The sequence below is a fragment of the Schistocerca gregaria genome, chromosome 5 (genome assembly GCF_023897955.1).
Source record: "Schistocerca gregaria isolate iqSchGreg1 chromosome 5, iqSchGreg1.2, whole genome shotgun sequence".
Lineage (NCBI taxonomy): Eukaryota > Metazoa > Arthropoda > Insecta > Orthoptera > Acrididae > Schistocerca > Schistocerca gregaria.
This window is the reverse complement of record NC_064924.1, coordinates 424,207,787-424,230,609: the sequence shown is the minus strand read 5'-3', so window position 1 is coordinate 424,230,609 and position 22,823 is coordinate 424,207,787. Positions and strand designations below refer to the sequence as shown.

General features: G+C 41.2%; 1 protein-coding gene across 1 annotated transcript in view; it reads left to right on the top strand.

Annotated features, from left to right (window-relative positions):
• LOC126273369 (BRD4-interacting chromatin-remodeling complex-associated protein-like) overlaps positions 1-22,368 on the top strand; it is a 424,917-nt gene extending 402,549 nt beyond the window's left edge. Inside the window, exons 15-16 of the mRNA XM_049976919.1 lie at positions 4,083-4,215; positions 19,983-22,368. Coding sequence (XP_049832876.1) covers positions 4,083-4,215; positions 19,983-20,019 — 170 coding nt within the window. The 3' untranslated portion in view covers positions 20,020-22,368. The remainder of the gene's footprint in view (positions 1-4,082; positions 4,216-19,982) is intronic.
• Positions 22,369-22,823: the final 455 nt, after the last annotated feature.

Genomic DNA, 22,823 nt, shown 5'->3' with positions numbered 1-22,823 from the left:
CAATGGATTTTAACTGTCGTGGAATAATCTACAGACTCTAAGAGTCGCCGACCATCGTGCCAGGGTCGTCTGCATGCCACACACAAAAAGGTACAACTTTCTAGTAGCCTATGGTCTTCCGCAGGGTTCAAGCTTCTCCATACAAAATACCATCGGAATCGATTGAGTAATACCAGCAGGGGTGACCGAGCGGTTCTAGGCGCTACAGTCTGGAGCCGCGCGACCGCTACGATCGCAGGTTCGAATCCCGCCTCGGGCATGGATGTGTGTGATGTCCGTAGGTTGGTTAGGTTTAAGTAGTTCTAAGTTCTAGGGGACTGATCACCTCAGAAGTTAAGTCCCATATTGCTCAGAGCCATTTGAATTCTTTTTTTTTTTTTTTTTAATTGAGTGGTAGAGTTGTGAAAACGTGAGAGAGTGAGTTACTTTTGCAACTAATAATACTGGTTTAGCATGGATTAAACACGTTAAAAACTGAATGAGCATTGTATTGATTACGTTGAATCACGTTACGTAGAAAATATTAACCAATAATAGCGTTTTTACAAATATGATAAAGTTCAAAAGTGAAAGAGTAAATAGCTTTTTCAAAGAGTAACTTTTTCCATAATTTGCTTAATATTCTTGAAAGTAATAAATATCTTGAATACACACTTGTTAGAGCAGCCTATCTTCTTCTTTGGGATTCAAGCTATATCACGATAAACCTCATGGATAGCAGTTCAGAGGTTAAATCATGAAAATGTACAGAAACGGTTACTTTCGCATTTATAATATTATTATAAAAGTATAGATTGGCACGAACTAAAAACGTAGAGGATTATAACACTAAGTGATCGAAAGTATCTGGACACCCCCAAAACGTACGGTTTCATATTAGGTGCATTGTGCTGCCACCTATTGCCAGGTACTCCATATCAGCGACCTCAGTAGTTATTAGATATCGTGAGAGAGCAGAATGGGACGTTCCGCGAAACTCACGGACGTTGAACGTGGTGATGATGATGTATGGTTCGTGGGGCGCTCAACTTGCGCGGTCATCAGCGCTCGTACAAAGTCCCAACTGTTACACAGTCCAATTTTTTTACACAGTCCAATCTAGCCACCGCCACGAATGATGATGATGATGATCATGATCATGATAAAATGATGGGGACAACACGAACACCCAGTCTCCGGGCAGAGAAAATACCCAACCCGGGCGGGAATCGAACCCTGGACCCCCCTCCCCCCCCCCCCCCCCATGATTCAGAGGCAGCAACGCTAGCCACTATTTTTTTTTTTTCATTTTGTTCGTTGTTGATCGTTGCGTTTGGTCGTTGCGGACGTCATATGACAACCGGTCAAGTTTGCTTGTTGATCGTTCCACTCAGTTTTTTTATTAGAGGCCAACCAACTCTCTGACCGAACACGCTAAGCTATCGTGCCGGCACCAGTAGACGACGAAGTGCGGACGACTTCGAAAGTGGTCAGGTGATTGAGTGTCAGTTCTATCACACGTCTGTAGCGAGACTTCCACACTCCTAAACATCCCTAGGTGTAATAGTGAACCGGAAACGTGAAGGGACACATACAGCACAAAATCGTACAGGTCGACCTCATCTGTTGGCTGACAGAGACCGCCGAGAGTTGAAGAGAGTCGTAATGTGTAATAGGCAGACATCTATCCAGATCATCCCTCAGGAATTCCAAACTGCATCAGGATCCACTGCAAATACTATGACAGTTAGGCGGGTGATGAAAAACCTTGGATTTCATGGTCGAGCGGCTCCTCATATGCCACACATCACGCCGGTAAATGTCAAACGACGTCTCGCTTGGTATAAAGAGCGTAAAAATTGGACGGTTGAACAGTGGAAAAACGTTGTCCAGAGTGACAAACCAAGGTACGCAATGCGGCGATCCGATGACAAGGTGCGGGTATGGCGAATGACCAGTGAACGCCATCTGCCAGAGTGTGTAGTGCCAACAGTAAAACTCGGAGGCGGAGGTGTTATGGTGAGGTAGTGGTTTTCATGGAGACAGCTTGCACCCCTTGCTCTGTTGCATGGCACTATTGCAACAGAAGAGCAATTCGGGGATGGCGATTGCATCTTTCAACACTATCGTGCACCTGTTCATATGCACGGGCTGTGGTTACACGACAATAACATCCCTGTAATGGACTGGCCTGTACAGAGCCCTGACCTAAATACTGTAGAACACCTTTGGGATGTTTTGGAACGCCACCTTCGTGCCAGGCTTCACTGACCGTCATCGATAGCTCTCCTCAGTGCAGCCCTCCGTGGAGAATGGGCTGCCATTCCCCAAGAAACCTTCCAGCACCAGATTGAACGTATGCCTGCGAGTGTGGAAGCTGTCATCAAGGCTAAGGGTGGGTCAACACCATACTGAATTCAAGCATTGTCGATGGAGGGTGCCACGAAGTTGTAAGTCATTTGCAGCCATTTATAGCTGTTACCGACGGCTGTACTCGGGAACCAGTAAAATGAAATTACATGAAATACGCGTTTGGCTTTATTGGCCAGGAGACTGCTGTTGGGATGTCTATCTCGGTGCAAGTCTTTTTATTTGACGCCACTTCAGTGTCTTGGAATCGATGGTGCTAAAATGGTGATGAGGACAACGCACACGTCCGTCGCGAGCAGAAAACGGACCGGGGCAAGAATTGAATTCACGTACCCACGTTCATAGAACGGCAACGCAAACCGTATGACCACGAGCTGTACAGGTAAGTATGGGTGCAACTAATGACGCTCAGCGGCTAAATTGTGACGTGTTTGTGTCTGATATTAGAACGGAAGCGTGGATGAAAAACTAAGAGCATTGCTTAAACATTTTATTCATCACAATGAATCGTATTATGCAAAACATACCAAACAATAAAAGTATTTTCACAAATATAAAATCCAAAAGTCAAAGAGTAAATAGCTTTTCAAAAACTAAGTAGTGTTTCATGTTTCGTGTTGTACTCTTCAATTCAATAAATATGCAGTACTACGCAGTTTATAAAGTCGCCTATGTTCTTCCTCAACTTTCAGTCTACCTCCACACTAAATTTTATCAGAATCGGTTTAGTCGCGAAAGTGTAACAGGTATAGTTACTTTCGCATTTATAATATTAGTATGGATTGGGGAGATACGTACAAGTCGCACGCTCATTAAGTGAACCAAGGCCTAAACAACTCGTTGTCCAACTTATATATACAAGAGATGCCCAGTTAATGGGGTGCTAAGGTAATAAACGGAAATTAAATCAAAGTAAAATAGATATATTCACTCTCCATTGTTTGCTGATTATCATGTTATTTACGAAAGAGAAATTGACGTCAAGGTGAAACCATCTTGTACTCGCTATGGTGAAACTGATACATTGTGATTGTGTGGTTTGTGGACAATTATTCTGAAGTTGTGTCCGTTGACTATTATGCCATGTACAACTGTGGATGGTACGCTGTTTCTGTTGTATGCACAGCTTACGAGTACGATGTGTCCACATCCACAGTGTACTTGAGTCCGCAGCTCGTGGTCGTGCGGTAGCGTTCGATTCCCGGCGGGGTCAGGGATTTTCTCTGCCTCGTGGTGACTGGGTATTGTGTGATGTCCTTAGGTTAGTTAGGTTTAAGTAGTTCTAAGTTCTAGGGGACTGATGACCATAGATGATAAGTCCCTTAGTGCTCAGAGCCATTTTGAACAGTGTACTTGAAATTGAGCACAAACTCGAAACCAGCTATTAGTGACGAATAAAACACTCATTTAAACTGACAGCCTCGTAGAAATGATGTCGTTCATTAAGTTATAGCATTGTTTCAATCTTGGGAAATTGTCTACCTCTTCGGACATCCTATGAACAGTTTTGCTTATTCCTTACGTATTATTTTACTTTCAGCTTCAATAATTTTTACGACTACATCAACATCTCCAGTATAACCTGTATAACCACAACAGTATTTTACGAAGCATAAATTATTCTCTGGCTATTAAATTAGATGCCCGTGTAGAGCAAGGAAAGTGCTGAACAAGAGTCTTATATGAACTGCTGGTACAAGAGTGGTTATTCTAAATGGCTGTTTCCTTTGTAGGTGACGAGATACTGGCGCTGAATGGAGAGCTGATGACGAGCTTGTCACACGCGGAAGCTATCGCTGCTTTCAAGAGGATCCGCTCGGGACACGTGGCACTGCGCGTCGCTCGCCGTACTGGACACGGCGCCAGGTGAGGAGGCCTCAGCCATGTCGTAACACCAAATTACAGGAACAGGAAGATACAGAAGCAGAGCACGAGAGCAGCGCTCCTAGTGGCCTGGCAGTGAACTTCGAACCTGAGAAAACATGAGGCAAAAATCCACATTTTTAATACGAAATACGAGATTTAAATGACAATATTTTTCATTTATACTTTATGGGTGAGCCTCGTAGAGCAGGAGTAAAGTGTGTGCCTAGACACTGAAAGGTATTTTCTTGTGATCTTGCAGAGTAGCATATTCGTAGAAATCTCAATCTAGTAGCTGGGGTACACAGGCATGCAAAATCATGTAAATGATGTTGTGGTCGTCTTTTGACCTAAAATCGTTTATGTGTAAAACCCAATTGCAGTTTCGACCGTGTGGACATCATCAAGTGGAATAATTGCGTCGCCGGCCGCGGTGGTCTCGCGGTTGAGGCGCTCAGTCCGGAACCTCGTGACTGCTAGGGCCGCAGGTTCGAATCCTGCCTCGGGCATGGATGTGTGTGATGTCCTTAGGTTAGTTAGGTTTAAGTAGTTCTAAGTTCTGGGGGACTGATGACCACAGCTGTTAAGTCCCATAGTGCTCAGAGCTATTTGAACCATTTGAATAATTGCGTCTTAGCAGATGTCAAAACATAAAAATATCTTCTGACATGACATGATACGGAAGCTGATTTCACCTCATTTTCTTCCTGATTATGGCTTCTTGTGTGCATTACACTCTCTGAGTTGCTTCCTGGATATGTTGGTCGTAATATGCTTTATTTTCGCATGCTTCTACAACACTGTGTGTGGAGTAAATGATTCCATATTTGTTTTTCTTTCATATGAAACAGAAGCTAGTATCGGCACATAGTGTTCTGTGGGCTCATATACACTTGTTCCTGCTTACAAATCTGTGCGTGAACTGCTCGATTTAAATACTTTGTAAATCTATTGTTAGTATTCTACTTTATTTTAGTTTATATCAGTTTTTCATACTTTTACGCATTTAATGGAGTTCTGCATGTTAGCTGCTTTCGACAGAATTGTCATTCAGATTTCTTAGACCTTGTCACGAAATGAGTATGTATTTCTTCTTTGAACGGTGTTGCTTCTTGCCACTGAGTATGGTTTGCAGTATTGGTGGCTAAGGCATTGTTCCTTGAGAAAGCTAAAACTGCAACAGTAGTAACGCGAATGCGTTCACACGTTAGAGTGGTACTGCAAACAATACGTTTTAGCAGAAGTCAGTGTGCTACAGTAATCCTCCCACTCCAATGGAAATTTGAAAACAAATAATACACTTTCTCACACTTTCATCACTGGATCTTCCAGTGACTTCTGTATAACTATTGTTTACGAAGCGCATTAGCTTTAAGTTCGACGAAAGTTCAGGGAGTATCAAAAAGAACCATCCAATTTGGCACGTCTATGTTTCTGAAACTAATAAACATTTACAATGAATTCTGTTTTCTGATGAACGGGAAACTCAATCAGTTTTTCTTTTCATAAGTTTTCATAGGTGTTCAATACGCCCCCTTGAGAGGCACGGTATATGTCAATGCAATTCAAATTGTTCCCACACTGCAGCGAGCATGTCTTGAGTTACAGCTTTCACAACTGTTGTTATGCCATGGCTCAGTTCATTGTTTTTGGTAACAGGCACATAAACGTCTTCTATAAACCCCCACAAGAAATTATTACACAGTCAGGTGTCCGGTGACCTTGGAGGCCGGTAATACAAGGCTAAATCATTTGGTCCAGTGCGATTGGTCCATCGTTCAGTATTCCTTTGATTTAAAAATTCGCGCACTTCCAGATGTTGCTACCTAGTGGGAACTATGAAAACTCGAGTCTGCTGTTTTCAACAGTACGTTATTCGTGCACAATAACGTAATAGTTATGATTTTTTTAAATCGGATGATTCTTTTTGGTACACCCTGTGCTGGTACTTTCGCGCTGTACCACACAATCCCATATACAATAGTATGCATTTTGATGTAGATTATTATTGCTGCATAATAATACCTGGCACAATAACTACGTACTCTGTCAATAACACCACAAAGCATACTGAGGCAAGAGGTAATACCATTCAAAGTAGAAACACATACTCATCTGCGGCAAGAGCTAATAAAGGTGAAAACCGATTCTGTCAAATGCTGCTAACATGGAATTTTCCACTAAATATGAGAAAGTACGAAAAACAGATGCGAACAAAAATAAGGCAGAATATGGAAAATATACCTATAATGCATTTACATCAAGATCATCACACACAGATTTGTACGCAGGAACAAATGACCTCAGAACACCATGTCACAAAACCAAATTCTGTTTCGCACTGCCCAGTCACATTGATGTGACCACTTGTGTGTGGACCACTACGAGACGTTCAGGGAGAGTTTCAGTGAGGTTCTGGTAGGTACCGACACAGACGTGGAGCCATGCTGCCTCCAGTTCTGTGGCCAGCTGCATCAGCTTTCTCTATTAAGAATCCATGACTCCTACAGGTCCAGTCGAGATGGTCCCACAGATTCTCGACTGGTTTCAAGACAAGCGAGCTTGGTGACCAAGGGAGTATGGTATACTCATCCTGGTAGTCTTCAAGCCATGCACATACACTGTGAGCTGTGTAACACATTGTACTGTCCTGGTAGTAGATGCCATTGAACCAAAAAAGCCGGCCGGTGTGGCCGTGCGGTTCTAGGCGCTACAGTCTGGAAGCGGGCTGCCGCTACGGTCGCAGGTTCGAATCCTGTCTCGGCCATGGATGTGTGTGATGTCCTTAGGTTAGTTAGGTTTAATTTGTTCTAAGTCCTAGGCGACGGATGACCTCAGAAGTTAGGTCGCATAGTGCTCAGAGCCATTTTTGAACCAAAGAAAAACAAACAGCGTCTAGGAGTAGACATGATCCAAAAGGATAGGTGCACATTTGTGTTGACAGATTGTGCCTTCCAGAATGACGAGATTATCCAGGAAATGAATTTCATGAAAACATTCCACAGACCACGACGCTCCCTCCTCCGGCCTGGACTCTTCCAAGGGTTGTTGTGGCGTATCTGCTTTTAGATGTTTCACACCATGCATGCCAACAGCCATCTGTCCGATGGAGCATAAAACGTGATGCATCTACGAAAGCCACCTATCAGCACTCAGTGGGTGTCCAGTTGCGATATTGGCGTGCAATTTACAGCTTTCGTCACCAATGAACGGCAGTCAGCATGGATGCATTATCCAGGTGCCTGCTCCAGAGGCCCATACACAGCAACATTCGCTGAATGATCATTGAGGAGATACTGTTGATAGCCCCTTGGTTTATCTGGGTAATCAGCTGCTCAACAGTTGCACTTCTATTCGCCCATATATATCTCTAAAGCCGTCATTGACCCCTCTCATCTATGGCAAGTGATGCAACATATTTACCTTGCCATCAGTTTTGGATAGTGGTGGTGGTTAGTGTTTAACGTCCCGTCGACAACGTGGTCATTAGAGACGGAGCGCAAGCTCGAGTTAGGGAAGGATTGGGAATGAAATCGGCAGTGCCCTTTCAAAGGAACTATCCCGGCATTTGCCTGAAACGATTTAGGGAAATCACGGAAAACCTAAATCAGGATGGCCGGAGACGGGATTGAACCGTCGTCCTCCCGAATGCGATCAGTTTTGGATAGTGACATGTCGCCATGCACCGTATACTTTAAACATGATGGCATGCAAACTGTTCATACACCTACTCGTTTTGAATATGCTTCCACACTTTGCCCGAAAGGCAACTACCATGCCATTTTGGACTCTGTTTCTGCACTGCGACGATTGCACTTTTTCTCGCGTCCCTACAACACACTTCATATACCTTCTGCCGCTAATGCTGGCATCTGTGAGTTGTTATCGCACGTTGGCATAGGCAGTAGTCATAATAATGTGACTGGATTACGTATGTAGCACAAAAACAAGTATGGAATCATTTACTGCACACAGTATTACGTATTTGGGAAGAATTCAAGCAAAAACCGAGTAATACATTCACACTAAAATACACACACGAAATCGTAACAAGGAACACAATGCTATGACTCCACTTCTGTTTTGAATGATACCAAAACTTAAAACCACCCTATAAGAAACTAAGATGAGGCATTGATAAACTTGCAGTGCTCCAAAGGCCTAGCAGTGAACTAAGGTTTTGCTACTGGAAGGCCCTGTATGAGCTTCACCTCTTGCATAGCATGCTACTATCACTCTTGCTGCCTCTCCAAACACCTATGGGCCCCACTAGTGTTCTCCCCAATGATGGCGGTCACATAACTTTGGTAAAGTCTGAGAACCCCATTTGTTACTGTGGATTTCATCCCGAGATGGGGAAAGGTAATGTGTAGTAGTGACACACATTCATATAATATGCACTTTATCTTCCCAGCCACATGGGAGAAGGTCGCAGTGATGTCGATCCCATTCCATGGCATATAAATGGTATTCGTTGAGGTGAGGTGGACGTCGGCCATAACGAGAATGAACAGTGATGGATGTCGACAGTGCGGAGCTAGAGTGTGAATGTAAGAAAGCAGCGGAGGCGGTGAGGCCAGGATCTGTAGAGTTAGTTGCAGACCATTGTGATGTCCTGGGGCCAGGATCTGTAGAGTTAGTTGCAGACCATTGTGATGTCCTGGGGCCAGGATCTGTAGAGTTAGTTGCAGACCATTGTGATGTCCTGGGGCCAGGATCTGTAGAGTTAGTTGCAGACCATTGTGATGTCCTGGGGCCAGGATCTGTAGAGTTAGTTGCAGACCATTGTGGTGTCCTGGGGCCAGGATCTGTAGAGTTAGTTGCAGACCATTGTGATGTCCTGGGGCCAGGATCTGTAGAGTTAGTTGCAGACCATTGTGATGTCCTGAGGCCAGGATCTGTAGAGTTAGTTGCAGACCATTGTGATGTCCTGGGGCCAGGATCTGTAGAGTTAGTTGCAGACCATTGTGATGTCCTGAGGCCAGGATCTGTAGAGTTAGTTGCAGACCATTGTGATGTCCTGAGGCCAGGATCTGTAGAGTTAGTTTCAGACGATTGTGATGTCCTGAGGCCAGGATCTGTAGAGTTAGTTGCAGACCATTGTGATGTCCTGAGGCCAGGATCTGTAGAGTTAGCTGCAGACCATTGTGATGTCCTGGGGCCAGGACGACGATGACGAAACCCTCAGACAAAAGTTGTGACGTGATTGCGACTTTGTCAAAAATTGCTCAGAATTTTGTAATTGTGAGAGAACTGTCAGGTGATAAATTCATTCTCGACTCTACACTTCTCACGCCACTCCTGAACCATGTAATGTGATGTCTGACTCATGTGACGAGGGTGGGGAGTTCTGAAGTATCCATCGATAGTACTGTTTGCAGGCAGAGAGAGAGATTCACTGTAGAGAACTTCTGCGGGGCAGTTATGGTGATCATTTTTGTGAGTGGTGTGTGTACGTAATAGCACCATAGGTAATGCTTCTGTCCAGCGACTTCCTTGACATATAAGAATGGCTTTAGTATACAATGGCGCCATTCATTGAGAGCATCGCTTTTTGGATGGTATTTCATTGTGCGGGAACATTGCACAGTGCAGAGATCACATAGTTTGCTAAATAGGAGCAACTCTAACTGTAATCCTTGGTCAGTGGTTATAGAGATCGAGCACCCAAAACATCATATTCAGTTGTTAAGAAATACTCTCGTTGTCGTTTCTGCTATAATGTCCTTGAGGGAAATGGCTTCCACCCAGTATGTCAAATTTTCAGTGACAAAGAGTATATGACAACACCCTTCAGATTCAGGGAGAGGACCTACCTGGCGAGGTGGGTATGTTGAACTCGACCTTTTGAAATCCCAAAACGACTGAATGCCGGCTGCTCATGGCAACCCACTTTGCTGTGCTGGCAAACTGTGCTCATATATGTCCATTCTCAGCAATCATTTTTGACGTTAGACCAAATAACACTGTCCACGATGAGTCATGCCAATGGCCATTTTGTGGAGTTAGTTAAATATGATCTTCCACACTTTTTTGATCATGAGGTCAGATTCGATTTTGTGGAACTTCAAGCATTACTTGCTTGACACCAAGGGAAGGGATGACGTTATATACTTCAATTGATTGTAGAATCTTGAAGGAAGTCCACAATTTGTCGGTCTTGCAACTGTGCTTCTGCTAAGTTATTGTAGTTGACATGTGTGGAGAGAGTTTTTATTCTTAACAGACAGTCTGCGATGACACTGTCTGCTCCGTGGAGATGTCTAACATCAGCTGTGAATCGTGCTATATAGTGTAGGTGACGTAACAGTGGAGGGTAGGAAGCTCTCAAAGGCTGCACATCAAGCCCACCAAAGCTCAGTTCTCTATATAAATGATGAAAAATCTGCTCTCTACATCATCTTTAAACTGGTGGATTGCCTCACACACCGCCAAGATTCACGATTGTGGGCAGGCCACTTGCACAGAGAATCCGTCACTCTATGAGAAAATGGGCGGTAGCTGTTGTTTGCCCATCACTTCTTGCTGCAGTACCGCCCCAATGGCAAAATCACTCGTGTCCAACATAATCGTCAGTTGGGCATTAGTTAGTGGTTGCACTTAAGTCATGGCTTGTGCAAGACACTCTTTTATTATTTCAAAGGCGTATTGCATACGTAGAGCCTACCCAACCTTACGTCTCCTGTTCGTACTTTTGCCATTTAGAACTTCTGTGAGCGGTACCTGAATGGTGGCAGCATTAAGGAGGTGTCAACGATAGAAGTTAATCATGCAGAGTCAGGGAAATCTTGCAGTCGAGGTGGTTGTGGCTTAGGGTGGATTCCAATGGCATTAACCAGGAGGCCGCAGAAGACTACTTCTGGCTGATGAAGATGTCGTTAATGACGACACTGTTATCAGTAAGCGCATCGAGAACTTGTTTGAGATTAGCTCGTCCTCTTCTCATGAAGGGGAGACAATTAGAATGTCGTCCAAACACACATAGCAGAAAACGAACTTAAACCGTGCATTATCAGTAGACTGCTGCCAGGTCTGGGCCGCGATTTCGAGACCGTAAGGAATCTGCAGAAATTCATATAAACTGATGATGACCATCTTTGGCATGTCCTCCTCACTCACTGGTATCTGCCGGTATGCCTCTTTGCAATTTAAGTCACTGAAAACCGATGCTCACGCAAGGTAGTGGGTGAAGTCCACAATGTCAGCGGTCAGGTAGCCGTCAGTGACTGTTGTGGCTTAGGACGGATTCCAGCAACATTAATCAGGTGGCAGGGGAAGACTATTTCAGGCTGATCTTTCTTGGGCACGAATTTGACAGAGATGAACTATCTGAAAGTTACACAATTCTGGTTTGTAGTAACCATTATGGCTGCATAGAGCTCGCCTGGAAGTGGCAGACAGGATAGCCCAGGATGGTGATAATCTTGTGAACCCTCCCACTGCATACAGCAATTCGCATAAACTGAACTCACAGCTGTGTAGTGGGTGTGGTAGTACACAGAGTCAAAACAGAAAGATCATGAAAAGGATGCGCATTACTAACCTGGGTTGTGTGTACAGATACTGTTGTCACGCGTATTGCAGTGGTACGTGTCCCATTTGTGCAGAGTTATGGCTGAGATGCCACGTTAGAGTCCATGGGAGCAGACTGGAGTGGGTTTATTGTGTCAGAATAGAGACCAGATGGAGTCATGAGGTAGCAAGTTCATCCAAAACTGCGCAATTGATTTTTCATATGGTTTCGTTTCCATCCCACAGGCACAATTATTGTTACCTTGTGTCGAAGTAACTGTGTTGCAGTTGGGCCAGTGATGTGAAGCAGTTGTGCAATTATCGATGACGTTCATCAGTCATGTCATGATACTGCATGCCTTTCAAAAGAGCAGTAGTAGATGCCTGCCGTGGCAGTGGGGACCTGCAACTGACGACACCAGTTCTTGTGTGATGTATGCTAAATCTGGTGATACATGTAAGTGTCTGAGCAAGTCAGCTCCGAGCACTGGTTCAGTGACATCTGCAGTGAGACCAAAGGTACGAGATGCGTATTTGTACATGGTAATAGAGAAGCCGTTTGCCATGTGGAGCTGGATGGTACGTAAACGCTCATCGCTGGCGAATGTCCAGGGGGTGGGGTACTTATGTCCAACCCAGGTCAATGAGAAAATATCGTCTATGTATGCAGCAAAACGTGTGCTGTCTGCCAATTTGCTAAAGGGGTGACATGTTGATATGTTGCAATGTGAGGTAACTTGAATTGACACCACCATCCGTTGTACTTACTGTGGATCGTGCTTCTCTTTTCGGCAGTCACATGGTGGCTGAAAATTGTGCACCACGTTGCCAAACTGTGTGTGGAACCAGCAGAGCCGTCCCAATACAGTAATGTGAACGCACATGGTATGTTTGCCTCGCGAATTTTTGTTGTGGTTGGCTGAAGGTCACCATCCCCTATGGTGAATATGACGTCACTCTTGGCTTTGTTTGGGCATGATTGGTCTAGTTCAACTGTGCCTAGGCAGTTGACACAGCATAGTTCCTGCGATTCAAAGTGAGGGTCATTGATATCTGTGGCGTTTATGTATTCTCGTTGTTATAAGAAAGTAAAACACCTGTCTGCCAGTATTAAATTAGTTTCCAGTGATTCACAGTCTTGTGAAATCATAGCCAGTTGTACCTGAGGTGGGAACTTGACGATCCACAGAATCCATAGTGTATGATCAGACATGAGGTTGATATCCACCAGTGTATGTAATCCTGTTCCCCAGGCATTCATCTTGGATGGTTTGTTTTAATGGCTGCCCCAGCGTCTGTGAAAGGAGTTGGAGCAGCGCAGACTTTGCAGCATTGTATTTATTTCTATCTGGTAGAGGAAAAGGGGGAGGCGTAATAATATCACTGATTACGTCAGCATGCCTGAGCAAAGTGACGAATTGTGTACTGTCATCCAAGAGACCTTGTGTGGCCAGAATGCACCCAGTGACCGCAATTGCTGACCCACGATTACAGTGTACAGCTCATTTGAATGCTCCTACGTTCCCAGTTTGGATACTGTGTGTTGACATTGGAGCCATATTGCAGACGTCACTGAATAAGTGCACATTGGTTTGAATGGAAATGAGGCAGGTTAAGTCGTCAACCAAAACAGGTGGTACATTCGTTGGTGCATGGTTGTGCTGATAGCCAAGATGACGTCTGGAGAGGCACAACAGACATGTTCATGGTACCTGTTCACAACGTGGATGTATGTTCAGTAACAACGTCTGAAAACTGTCAAATGGTTGAAATGGCTCTGAGCACTATGGGACTTAACATCTGAGGTCATCAGTCCCCTAGAACTTAGAACTACTTAAACCTAACTAACCTAAGGACATCACACACATGCATGCACGAAACAGGATTTTGAACCTGTGACTGTAGTGGTCGCGCAATTCCAGACTGAAGTGCCTACAACCACTCGGCCACCGAAAACTGTCCAACCAGTTTGACCACAGGATGCAGTATCAATGGGTTGATTGAGGTTGGATGTGGCGTGGTCGCACATCAACATCAGTAAACATTTGAGAATTTGCTTGTCCATGAAGCTGGTGCACAATATTGGAAATGCATACATGCAAAATAAAGTCGGGAATGAAAGAACCAATAGATTGTCTGTAGGAATAAATTGTCGGTATCATGGGTAGCATTGTCAGCACTGGTGACACTTTATTGAGAGTGATCATTTTCCTGCTTGAAGAGAAACAGTTGCTGAGTATTCCACTGTGAAGCACTAAGCACATTTGTCCAAAAGTCATTGTCTTGTAAGAAATTCAGTGCTCTACAGATGCAAGATGGCTTGATTGTCAACTCACAGTATCCAAACTGGGAATGTAGGAGCATTCAAATGAGCTGTTCACAGTCATCATAGGTCACAAATGTGAATTTTACCCCAAGATGAGATAGAGATAACTTATATAAATAATGCAGTTGGTTATAATATGCAGATTGTTCCATAATCAACACAGGATAAACACATGTTAAAGTACACGGCAGGTATAAAGCACATCGAATCATAGTCCCTCAGTCATTCCATACCAGGCCATTGTCATTTGTCAGAAAGTTCCCTCTCTGCAGCAGCTGCTGTCACTTATGGAGTGCCCACATTACTATATCATACCTTGTCTAAATAAAAATGTCCCTGCATCAATAAAACAAACATTCAGACATAGAAAAACATTGGTTTACTTCAGATCACAAAACAATTTTAAAAATACAATAATTCAAATATTATAGCATATAACGAAAATGATTGCTCTGTGCCTCTATGTAGTTTTGTGTTCATGAAATCGCATTCAAACTAACTTTAAGCACAACTGTTACATCGACTGTTTCAGTAGTCTGGCTGAACAATTCCTTCACTTGGGCTACCATCTCAGTGACACAATCATATACTTTTCCTTTTAAATTACCCCATAAATAAAAACACAAGCAGATGAGGCAACCACAACTTTTTATATGTTTCTCTGTGAAGTTTCGATGAATAGGAGGTGTCAATTTATGAGACATGTGTCACATTGTTCCATCTTGCTGGGAAAAAAAAGGTTAGTGCCTTTTATTTTCTTTTTACTGATAATGGCAGTTGGTGGAAATCTGCAGATAAACTTCTATATCAGCAGTGGTCTCAAAGAACATCAGGCTGATACCTTGACTACCAGAAACAGCTCAACAAACTTCATGTTATTTATTATGTAGAGGTATCTGATGAACAATGTGAAGGTTTTCAGTGGACCAGTAGAGATTAGTCTGTCTGTCTGTCTGTCTGGAGTAATCAGAAAGGTGGAGTCAAGTTTTTGACTCTTAAAATACTGTGTCAGGTCAAGTTCGTCATCCACAACTCTTTTGAGTAACCACTCACAATTCTTAACTTTCTTTTCCTTGTCAGCTGACAAGCATGCGTGAGTGCACTGAATGCCATAAGATTTCAGGTGTATGGCTGTAAGTACAGATGACAAGATATATATTTAACAGCTGTCTGTTGTGAAAGCTGCCTGACTCACTTTTTTGCATAGGCAGTAATTTTCTACAAAATGCTTGCACCTACTTCCATAAATCAAACTCAAGACTTACATTTATGCTTACAATTAGAGATAATGCCATGGTGCCACCATTTTGGTGTCTACTTCTGAACATTATCATTTGCAAGAATACTACAGATAAGAATCTGCAAGTGAAAATTTTCAGAGTTTTTTTTTTTTTTTTTTTTTTTTTTTTTTTTTTTTTTTTTTAAATGGACCAGTATGTTTGTGAGATTCAACCATACAAACCCCTTTCATTCAGAGAATATGACATACTTTACTTGAAAAACTCTGTCAGCAAAGAAAAGTATAAAAGACGCTTACAGCACTTTTCAACAACAACCAACAACTAAATCTGTGATAGCGATTCCTGCCTGTCACTTGATTAGATCAGGAAATAGAGAAAATTAAAATCACATTTTGTTTCTTATGGTACTACAATGTTTGATGTTTGTAGGAGGCTTTCCACTAAGTTCTCATGTGCTGAAGGTTGAATTCGTATCCATTTATCCTGGAACTTGGCCAACAATTGGATCCCCATTATCATTTTAACATCTCCTAACCTCCTACATTACTGCAGAAATCTTCAATCAGCTGGAAGTTACCATCTGCCAGTAACTTTCCCACTCAATGTTTCCTACACAAATTCATTCTGCAGATACCATTTTCCAGTGTCTATCTATAAAATATCCAGGACTATTCCCACATCTGCACCTACAGTAACTCCATTAATACCTGAATATAAGCCACCCCATGATCACTCTGATCATATCCCTCACACTGCATCATTTCTGCAGCAGAGTTTTGTGAAGATTTATCTGCCACCACCCCCAAAAAATCCATCCATCCTTACTGACTCACACTTTGTCCATGATCTTTATCCTCCTCCTCCTCCTCCTCCTCCACAATTTCCAACAGATATACCACCACCTTTGGTATACTTCTGACCAGTTACATTCATACATCACTAACAAATACAGACACATACTGTGAAATTATTCAGTGTGACATTATGCCTGGACTGGACCAGACATGTACCAACCTGAAGTCTCTAAGTATAGGATCGCTTTCTATTGGCTCACAGGTAAAAACTACTTCCAGTGCTCGCTTCTGCACAATAATTCTCTTTTGCCTGTTAACTGTGCATTGCTACCCTACCTTGTTGTTATCTCTATAAGTCCTGTACACACTCATTTTGATTATTATTTTTTCCTGACTGTCCATGAACTCATTTGTAACTTTGCCCCTGTCTTGCTCCCCTTTCCAGTACATAGATAACGTACTATACACAGGAGTAAACTCACCAATTACAGTATAATGCATCAAACAGATACATCATAAAAAAATGAATTCTCTTGATCATGACTACAGACATGTGAAAAAATCTTCTTTCTTCCTATCCTGATCTCTGGAAAACCTATAGAACTGTACTTTTCCTTATATGCAAAAACCCCTTCCTCTCCCCCCCCCCCCCCCCCCCCCCTCAAGTGGCACCTCCTCCTACTGACACATCAGTCCCATTTTGTGATACAGTGAGGCCTTGTTAAACAGTTGGGCTATGTTTCAACCTTTCTCCTGAAGAAAAATTCCTGTACCACTCATACCTCTTGTGCCATCAACCTAATAATAAAAAACCCATCCTTTAAATGAACCTTCAATTGAGAGGGAGCCTTTAACCCTGCATGACATCCAGTTACCTCTTGATGCTCCAGAACACATCTGCAAACTATGTCTGCCTAATTGCTTCCTTTCTGTTGAATTACTAATCCCTTGTCACCATTAACAACAGCAATTGCTGTGCTGTCCATGCCTTTTGCAGGTGGATGAAAGGGCTTCGTCCTCTCTCCTCTTGCGTATACCTTTTTTACACTGCCAACAAGCCAAAATCACTTTATTCTGTTCATCTCAAATAGTATGCCAATGTCACCACTTTCCTAGCTCTCTATCTGTGCTCCATAGCTCTTCACAGTCACTCTGGCTCAATTTTGAACAGTATGCCTCCTGGCAAAACTGATGGCTGCTTAAAAGATATCCTTATAAAACCCAAGCAATAATTATTTGACATACAAGCCAGCTGGAATCCCCATGAGTTCTATTTAATCAATCTTCCATCAGTTTCCACACTTACAAAGCCTTGATCTGACAAAAGTGCTGAAGTCACCTGAATATCCGTTCTACCCATATTCTGTCAGCTCCTCTAATTCTCTGAATATCTTTGCAATGGTAAATACAGGATGGAATGTAACAATATTAGATAAGGAAAGTGTGGTTTCAATTGTCTGAGACTGCAAACATGGGTGCAAGTAGCATTTGTGTGAGTGTGTGTGTGCATGTGTGTCTATTGCTGACAAAGGCCTTAATGGCCAAAAGCTATAATTGTGTGAATCTTTTTGTTGTGCCTATCACGATTCAGCATCTCCACTATATAGTGTTAACCAAGTCATCTTTTATTGTGAGTAATGTGTCTTGAAAATCTGGATGTACCCTTTTTATGCTATATTCTTTATATTATAATATTTTTTCATAATATTTTGATATTTACAATTTAGTGCCTGTCCCTTTATCCCTCCTACTAACAGAAAATTTTTGTTACATGTTTTCCCCTGTATGCACTTCTGCTGAAGGAGGAGGATAAGGAAAAGAAGCTCTGCTGTGCCAACTTCTGTTTTTCTGTACTAGACTTGTTCCCAGCGCCAGAAGAAATTCTCTTCCTTTGTAGTGATTTCTTTATTCCAGTTAGGACTTAAGGCCAGCCAAATTATGAAAGCATTTAGGGCACAAACATCCAAAATTTTATAAAAATAACCATGGGCCATCTTCTTGTCATACATTTTGTGGTGTAGGTCCGGACTAACTTGTCCATTGTGTCTACACATGATTTAGTTGCATTATTGTCTAGGATTATAATAGGTTTTGCTGATTTGCCATCACCTATTTCCTCTCTGAAATGTGTGGTTTTCAGCAATTTCACTCTCTTACCCTTTTTTTGCCAATAGGAGACTACTGTAGCTGATTTCTGGAATCTGAAGTGACATGAAGCTGCATTTCTTCCCCTTGCTTCAATAAATTCTGCAGGTAGTTCAGAATGACTTTTTCTTAGTGTTCCTAGCAGAGTCATTTGTTTTCATTGTAGTTACTTTGCCAACTCCAACTTGTAAAGAAATTATCTGTTGTGATATTTCTACCACCCCAGGATAAATGTTCTGTCAATCATAACACTACTCTTTTTCCCTGCTTTATTTCTTTAGGCTGGCCTTTCCCCTTTCCTGTGTACACCTGCAGGTGTGTGACAGTAATTAGTGCTGCCACATGCAGCCCATATCTTTATACCATACTTTCCAGGTTTTGAGGGGATGTAATGGTGAAATGGACACCTACCTCTAAAAGTTACCAGTTGTTCATCAACTGTAATATTCTCATGTGGTTCATGTGCATAATGTAATGTGCTTACCCACTGTTCAAACAAATCCCTTGTAGGAGCCAATTTATCAGGGTTACGATTCTGTCGCCTATGCTGAGTGTCATCAAACTGAATACAGCATGATATTTCCGTAAAATGGTTCCTAGTCATAGAACTATTGAAAATAGGTCAACCATGCCCTTTGTTCCATAAATTCACTATGCCCTCATTGTGACCTTTTCATGCTACTGCAAGAATAAACAGGCCAAAAAAGCATTCAAATCCTTCTCTATCGAGATCTGTCTATTTGTTACCAAAAGTAATGTTACCTTCTCTGTTCGTCCACTTCAAAATAATCTGGAAAATGCTGGGTTTCATAAATATTTCAAATGCTGACTCCACAGTATTTATCTTCCTTACAGTATGCCTTATGGGACCTGGAGCCATCTTCAAAATATTTCATGCTGGCTGCTTCCCTTGTAATCTAACAGGATTTTGTCCCCATGTTTCATTTCCATTTCTCAACCTGAAAAAAAATGGGATTACTATTTTACATATGTACTTATATTTTATTATTATTAGTACTATCACTAAAGTTTTTGAAAACATATAGTAGATTGTATATATTTACCTGAAAACATTCTGATTTGAGATGTCAGCAACTTCAGGAAATAGAGTTTTCAAATCTACATCATCTTCATCAGAATCTTCAGCTGATTCACTAACTACAGAAATAATAGCATTAATCTCTTCATTGTGATCAGGAGGTATATTTCCTAATTCCTCCTCTTCTTTTAAAACTGCTTGTATTTTAGCACTACTCAAAGGTTTTCTAGTCACAACGCATTTCTTGCACACAGCAGGTGAGACTAGAAACAGCAACAATGGGTATAAATAATAAGTGGGAAATCTTAGTTTCATTATTGCAGGTGTTTCATATAACATCTGTTCAATGTAACATTTTTCATTCTCTTTTCATAATGTTACATTCAAGAAACAAAACAAAAATTTAGATTGGGTTCATGCTGACCCCAGTGGTACTCAGTGTATAGCCCTTGAATAAATTTTATTACATTGTAAAGGTAAAACTGAACATAATGTCATTGCATACTAGCAACTTTGAGAGACAAAGTCATAAAATTTTAAAATAATCATTTTGGAAACAAGAGAGATATATATTTCAAATGTGCTTATGGGGTCTTAGTGATCCCAGTGGTACTAGGAAGGATACTTTATGGATGTTCTCTCTTGTCATGATTGTACATGTTATTTAAAGTGTTTCAAATTACACCAAATTGCTAATTTTGTCCTGTTTCTAGATCCAGCAAGTCCAAATCTTGTGAAAACCTGGAGTGAATAATACACTGCTGCTGCAGCAGGAAATGAAACTTCCACATTACTTGCAAGTCAGCATGGTGTTTGCAAGAAGAAAAGTCCCACTAGTCACAGAGATCACAACAACAATATACTGGGAAGTGGTATCAAATTCTTCATCTGGCAACTGTAATCTCTTTTGAACATTTCAAGTACAGGTTATTCATTCTTCAGTAAGAAGACAGTCTGTTATTTACAACATATGCAAAATTATTTGAAATTTCACTTCTGGGATTCTTTACCTGTTGTTGAAAAGAAGACACTTTATATTCATATCTCCCTGTTAGTTGTAACTGTTTATGCCTTGTCACATACTATGCACATTTCCTAGTTGTAACTGTTGATATGGCTTGATGATGAAAGAATTATTTTCCATTTTGAATAACAGACTACAATGAAAGGCAGATATGCTTGTCAAATACTCAGTTATGGCACCAGTAATACAACATTGGTGGAGACATAGAAACAAGTTCTTCACCCAGACCCTGAAGGCCCATGGGATGTCAATCAGCTGCTGTGTCATCTGCTGCCATGTGTCATCAAGCAGATGCAGTATGAAGTGGCATGTGGTCAGTACACCACTCTCCAAGCCATTTTGCCAACTTTTCAGACCTTGGAGCTTCTGCTTCTCACTTCTCAATCAGGTAACTCCTCAATTGGCTCCACAAGGCTGAGTGTAACCTATACCAAGCCTCCCACCAAGGGAAAATCCTTGACAGTAGTGGGAATCAAATCCAGATCTTCCACATGGCAGCCATCTACGCAGACCACTCAGCTAAGAAGGTGGATGTAAACCTATAATGGAAGAAATAAATGTAATGACTTGATGCATAGTTGAGGTTTTTTGGGTGGTCAGCAGATACATAAAAAAATCCTAGAAATTCTGCTAAGTTTTTGAACAGGATCTTTCCTCAGAGTTCTGTAGTGTGAAGACAATATAGGCAGTCAGAAAAGTCACTTTATGAATGTATGTGTGTGTATATTTTTGCTAATCATTTAACTCTGAAGAAGCAGTCCAAAAGCTTAGCAACAGTTTCAACATTTTTGTGTGCCTATTAAGTGTTCACTGCCTCAACTGTATGATGAGAGGCTTCCTGAACTCCTTCCATCATTTATAGCACCATTTGTTCACTGCATTTCACAGAGCAACCATGAAGGAGAACTTTCAGGATAATGAAACAAATCTTGGTACATGAGTGGACACAATGAGGGCCATTGACATGTGGTTGCCTTTGCCTCTTCCCCCCCCCCCCCTTCCCCTCCACCAAGAAAAAAAGAAATTCAGTATCAGTTTGAAGAAAGATGGAAAAATTAAAGGATACTGATTGGTAGCAAGTGTACTCAGAGCCATTTGCAATAAAATCTCAAAACCATTTATCATTCAATGTGATACCACCATGAATTGTCTGCTCACCTTAGCTGACATCTGGGTATACACTTGTCAAGGTATGTCTTTACTAAGAAACCACTTTTATCAAACAGAAAATAATTCTTTCCAAAAAATTTTAGAAACTACACTAACAATTGTATATGTCCAACTGCTACAAACTAGCTGTACATGCTGATACTAAATTAAGTTCTAGGTTAAATTTTTATATTCAATCTTTAAGTACTTCATCCATTCTCAACATTAACACATATGAAATGTGCATTGTGCTTGTGTTATTACCATACCACTAAAATTGAAAATTATTCAAATTGTCACTGTAGTTATGGAGTTTGTCATAAACTATATAAGAATTTTTCTACAGATATCTTCAAAGTTGTATACAATTTCCCTGAGACCACTTCTCCTCTTGCATTCTGCATTTGCTGTCTGATTACAAAATGTGCTTGTGTGTCATGTGCCAAAGTTTGATAAGCATTTCATTTTTTAAATGTGCTATTTGACATAACACAATGAAACTGACAATTCAGTTGGAATTGTGTAAACCTTTAACAAATTTCTAAGCTGGTATTATCCCCAGTAGAGTTTTAATTAAGTATTATTTTCACATGTTAGTATGTATTTGTTTATATACTGGATATTTTTCCTTCATATCTATGATCATTGAAAAAACAGTGATGATAATACTGTTGCATATATCTCTCTCCCATATTCATATTCAAACTATTATACTGTACAAAATACCCATGTTGGTGTAAATAATAGTTTACATTCCAAAGATATTACTGCTGTTGCTGTCAGTGTCATGTTGTTTGCATATATGTATGTCACATTATTTAATTTTTGTTTAATTTAATGAGATATGTGAATTGAAGTCTTGTGTCATAATGACATGGAAAAACAAAATTTTGAAATAAAAGAGAAAGGAATATGTGGACTCAAAAGTACAACATATATTTATCAATGTCATTAAAGTGAAAGTGTTTGTTGTAAATAAAATTACTGGTTACAGCTCAAAACTGCTTTCATCAAAAATTACCTCATAGCTTTATTGCTTCAGCCTATTTTTCATATGGCAAAATTCTCTGTGTTTTCATTTACAATACAAAATGTACCACAAAAAATTTCTTACACTTCAAATTTACGAAAAACTTGGTTTATTTAAATAATTTGGTTTGTTTATTAAAAAATATTGTCACTGCATTAGCCTTCTATAACATGCACAATTGCTACGAGTGGTTTCTCTTACTTCTGAAAAGTTGGTACACACTATCTTAGAAGCAAAATATGGATTTTTAAGATATTGACATAACAAATCACATGAATGTTTATCCTACTGGAAAGAATATTCACATGAGAACATAATTAAATCACAAAAAGACTGAATGACTTGTCAGTA